The sequence below is a fragment of the Cyprinodon variegatus genome, unplaced genomic scaffold (genome assembly GCF_000732505.1).
Source record: "Cyprinodon variegatus isolate N-32 unplaced genomic scaffold, C_variegatus-1.0 Scaffold183, whole genome shotgun sequence".
NCBI classification, from domain to species: Eukaryota; Metazoa; Chordata; class Actinopteri; order Cyprinodontiformes; family Cyprinodontidae; genus Cyprinodon; species Cyprinodon variegatus.
The window spans coordinates 573,496-577,984 of NW_015150636.1; the positions used below are offsets into that span (position 1 = coordinate 573,496).

General features: G+C 43.3%; 2 protein-coding genes across 2 annotated transcripts in view; both read left to right on the forward strand.

Annotated features, from left to right (window-relative positions):
* LOC107087408 overlaps nucleotides 1-2,860 on the forward strand; it is a 27,507-nt gene extending 24,647 nt beyond the window's left edge. Inside the window, exon 3 of the mRNA XM_015378977.1 lies at nucleotides 2,635-2,860. Coding sequence (XP_015234463.1) covers nucleotides 2,635-2,860 — 226 coding nt within the window. The remainder of the gene's footprint in view (nucleotides 1-2,634) is intronic.
* Nucleotides 2,533-4,489, forward strand: part of LOC107087409 (tight junction protein ZO-1-like) — a 131,676-nt gene continuing 129,719 nt past the window's right edge. The window contains exon 1 of the mRNA XM_015378979.1: nucleotides 2,533-3,020. Within this exon, the coding sequence (XP_015234465.1) occupies nucleotides 2,869-3,020 (152 nt within the window). The 5' untranslated portion in view covers nucleotides 2,533-2,868. The remainder of the gene's footprint in view (nucleotides 3,021-4,489) is intronic.

The window sequence follows — 4,489 nt, forward strand, 5'->3', positions numbered from 1 at the left end:
ATACAAAAATGAATATTAGGAACTATATTTATCAAACATTATACTGGGCAAGTAAAAATAGTTTCTGGGCAAATGAAATGTGAAAGTCAGTTGCCCAAAATTGGCGCTGTAGAAATAAACTGAATTGAATTGTATATAAAGTATGACAGCTTCTGGAAGGGAGGATCTATGATAGTGTTCCTTAGTGCACCTTCGATGGATCCGTCTGTCACTGAAGGAGCTCTACAGCTTCATAACAGCTTTATGCATGGGATGTAGCTGTGAGGTTATTTTTTATAGCTAAATGTTAAAAGTCTGATGTTCCTTCAGGCAGCAATATCATATCAACGAGTGCTCAAGATTTTAGTTCCCTCTACTTTAACAGTAATCTGTTTATACACAGATTACTGTTCAACTCAAAAGCTATTTATCCAGATATAAAGTATTAAGCATTATTTCTTTATGTTTTTTCCTAACTGCATAACTCAAATGGGCGCATCAACATATTTGGGAAAGATTTTGGGCACAAAGCAAACCTTCAGTTTCCACCTCCATTTTTGGAGCACTGGTAAAAATTTTGAAAAGGATTGTTTCCTTTATCCTCCATGCTGAATAAAATGGGACGAGGAAGGTTTCTTTTTAGGGAAATAGAAAAGAACCTAAATAATGTTACTACCCAGCAAGGATTGAGATCTCATGGATGCAGGCTTCCTCCTTCTGCTAATCAATTCAATTCTACTCAGTTTATTTCTATAGCTCCAATTCACATCATGTCACCTTAAGACACTTTACAGTTAACCACATCATCCAGTTAAATTGATTCAAAGTTGAAACCGGATCTTTGTCAAAAACCCGTCAGTTTTAGTGCTTTCAAATGAAAATGTATGTCTACATGTTAAGATCTATGCGTCATGCTCAGGAGAATAGGATCCGGTATTCGAGGAGGACAAACAGTTAGGTTTCTAGAAACATTTATTAGAAATAGAACCAAAGAGAGTAGCGAGGGCGTCTGACGGCTGGTTTATACTCAGAAACCAGGTTGCCTCACAGGGCACAGTGAGGCAACCTATCTGCACAGTGAATGCAGATATGCCCCGCCCCTTCCATAGACACTCTGCTGCACCTCGCCATAATCGTAGGTGATCGCAGACGCGTGAGAGTAACTGGTTGTTTGTCTCTGTGTTGCCCTGCGATGTCCAGGGCAGACAGCTGGAGACAGACACCAGCACCCCTCATGACCCCAGCAGGGATAAGCGTGACAGAAAATGGATGGATGGATTTATGATCCTCCACGGACGGATTTTTCATTGAATTGCCAGGATTTACCATCGAACTTCTGGCCAGAGAAAAAACACGTAATATGTAGCCAACATTTGGAAGAAGAATGTTTTCAAGATGACTTGGATAATAGCGCGTTGTGACAAACACCAGATACAGCACTGGGACTTGATCAACAGCCGATACCGCACCGTGACGTCACTAACCAGTAGGTGGCAGTAGTGTTCTTTGACAAACATGGATGCCTCCAGTAAAGCACATTCACATGAAAATTAACACTTATTATTTATCGAACAGTATGTAATAATTCAACATATTCTCATTATCAGTTCGTATGAAATCGTACGAAAAGTTATGCACAGTATTTCGCACGTTTTGGACGTTTTTCCTCGAGAAAACAGATCAGTGCGCATGCGCTGCCAGACAGACGGAAAAAGAAGATCAGCGGACGGACGTAAAACTGGGAAAAAAAGTGCAATAATTACTTCTTCATGTCTCTAACTAGGTTGCTTGCTGTTTTGTAACTTAGGGTCAGGGTTAATTGTATGTTAAATTCTATGTTATTGAATGGTGCGTAAGATGCACATGCGCAAGGATATCTTGTCTCGAGGCAAGACATAAAAATACGACGAAAAAAACGTTAAAAATGTACGAAATTACTGTGCATAACTTTTCGTACGATTTCATACGAACTGATAATAAGAATACACTGAATAATTTCATATTTAAAATACTTTCAAAATGCTAAATGTCCTGTACTTATATAGCTCCTTTTTAAGTCAGACTTCAAAGCCCCTTCAGAAGTTTGAACGCTGAATATAATCGGACCTTCTCCTTTAACAACCAAAAACACCTCCTACTAGATGACAATCATTTTTTTTTTTTTTCCAGTGACCCTTCAGCTCCACCACAGAGAGAGGGGACTAAGTGTTTATAGATCCGCCCCTGTCACAGCCTCTCCTGCTTCCGGGAACTATTGCATAACAGCAGGACTTTCTCCAGAGCAGAGAGGTGCTGTCATTTATTTAGGCAAACTTCCTGGACGGATAGTAGAACAGAGCATCTCTGAACCTTTACCAACACCCTCCCTCCCTCCCTCCGTCCCCCGCCTCGCTCCTCCTCCCTTCTGACTTCACTGTACACACGCGCGCGCACACACAACCCCTCACACACGCGTGCGCGCCCCTCTCTCTCTCTGTCCATCGCACGAGCGCACACGCACTCTCAAAGACGCGCGCGCGCGGCTGCCTGGACGCTGCAGCGTTTTTAAGAGAGTGTTTCTAACCTTGGCTTGGAGGGAGGGAGGAGGCAGGAGGAAGGAGATAATGTCCAAATCCTCACCGTCTGCTTTATTTTTTATACATTCATATATCTAAGAATCGCACCTGAACAGCAGCTGATAGAGCAGCGGTCGGATGGAGCGGAGGTGGGAGAGCTAAGCCCGCTCAGTCAGCGTGTGTTTGCAGACATGGGTCGCAGCGGTACGGCACCTCCTGCTCAGCTCCTCCCGGACCGTTTCCACCGTCAGTCCTTCAGCGCTGGAAATGGCGATGTGATGCTGAGCGCGGAAGACGCAGCGGAGGCGGACGCCAAGGAGGAATAGAGAAATATATGATCACCTGCGCTTTTCTTTGGGTTGGATTTTTAGTAGCGGCGGATAGTACCATGGTGAATTACCAGAAATACATAACTGTAATGCAGCTGGCACTGGGGGTGACCGCTGTCAACAAAGAACATTGTCTTCCACCCAGGAAGCGAATGTGGTGAGTATGATGAACCTTGGTGCGGATGATGAGGATGCAGGAGTTTGCAGTGTGTTGGTTTCCTTCCTTATATCATGTTAAAAATAACAAAAGCTAAGCTAAAAAATAAAAAAATATAATAGGGGCAAAATGCATTGTGTGAAATGACATAATATCCAGTGAGCCTCTGCAGCCAGACTGCTGCACCGTGTTGCAGCCATCACACCTTTCCACCGTGTGCGTGGGGCGCGCTCCTTCAGTTGTAAAGTTGGATGCTATGGCCTCATTCATTGTTTCTTTAGCTCCTAACTTCCTGTGCCTTTCTGTCCACTGTCCGGCCTCCACAGTGGAAGAGTCATCAGCCTCCTCCACCTCCTGCTGCTTTACCCCATCCACTCCACCGCTCTACAGCTACTGATGAATAAAAACTGAAGCATGTACCATCATCCTCTCCTGAGCCTCTCATTTCTGTAATAAACATCACTCTGTCTCTAGTGTGTGTTTGTGTCCTGTCTGTCCACCCACCCACTGTCCTCATCACTCCACAGTTTCCACCTTTCACTTACCGCCTCTTTCCTCCTGTGGCCTTGTCCGTTTGTTTACCTCATGGCAGCTTTCCCTTCTTACTCGTCTTCTTCGCTGTAAAGCGGATTGCTGCGACGTGTGTGACACTGGATCCCTAATTACGGCTGGATTACTATCTTGTTTGAAAGCAAAGATGGTTAATTAGGACTCAACAGCGCCCTGATAGTGAATTACACAAAGATCTGTCAGACATGGTGAGAAGCTTTGCCCTTATCGTTGCATCTCTGACCTAAAACCACAGCTCTAAAACTGGCTTCAGCAGCCATGAAGGTCTGATCCTGGACAGCTAAAAGCACGAAGGGTCAAACGCATCCAACATTCAGAGTAAGTGAACCCTCAGAACGATGCCATCATCTATTACCTTTATTTATACAAATAGTTCTGGATTTTTTTTTTTAGATAAATCCAGAACAGTTTAGTTCAAGATTGGCCAAAGCTTAATTATCTCTAAAACAACACCCCTGGTTAGGCAGAAAGCATTTTTATGAACCCTTTAACCATCGCCATCTTTCCATTAAGTGGTTTTTCACTGAAAAGCCAATAAATATTTATAAATGGAACGAAGGCAGGAGGGGACGCTTCTGCAACCATCGGATCAGAGTGACAGAGTAACGGTTTGATTGAAGACAGCGAGATAAAATCTACTAAATGGCTTCTTTCGCTTCACCTTCTTTGCCTGTTTTTATTTAAAAGAGTAAGTGATGGCTAATGTTTCCTATTTTCTGGACGGGGGGGAGATTTATCATCAGGCAATACTAGGCAGTTGCTTAGGGCCCCAAGTTCTTGGGGGGCCCATAGGTTCCATGTATGGTTAATACAACTATTCCTTATTTGTGCACATTAATTATGTTTTTGATAAAAATCCTTTCACTAAAATGCCATCAGATTGCTTAGAATATTAAGTG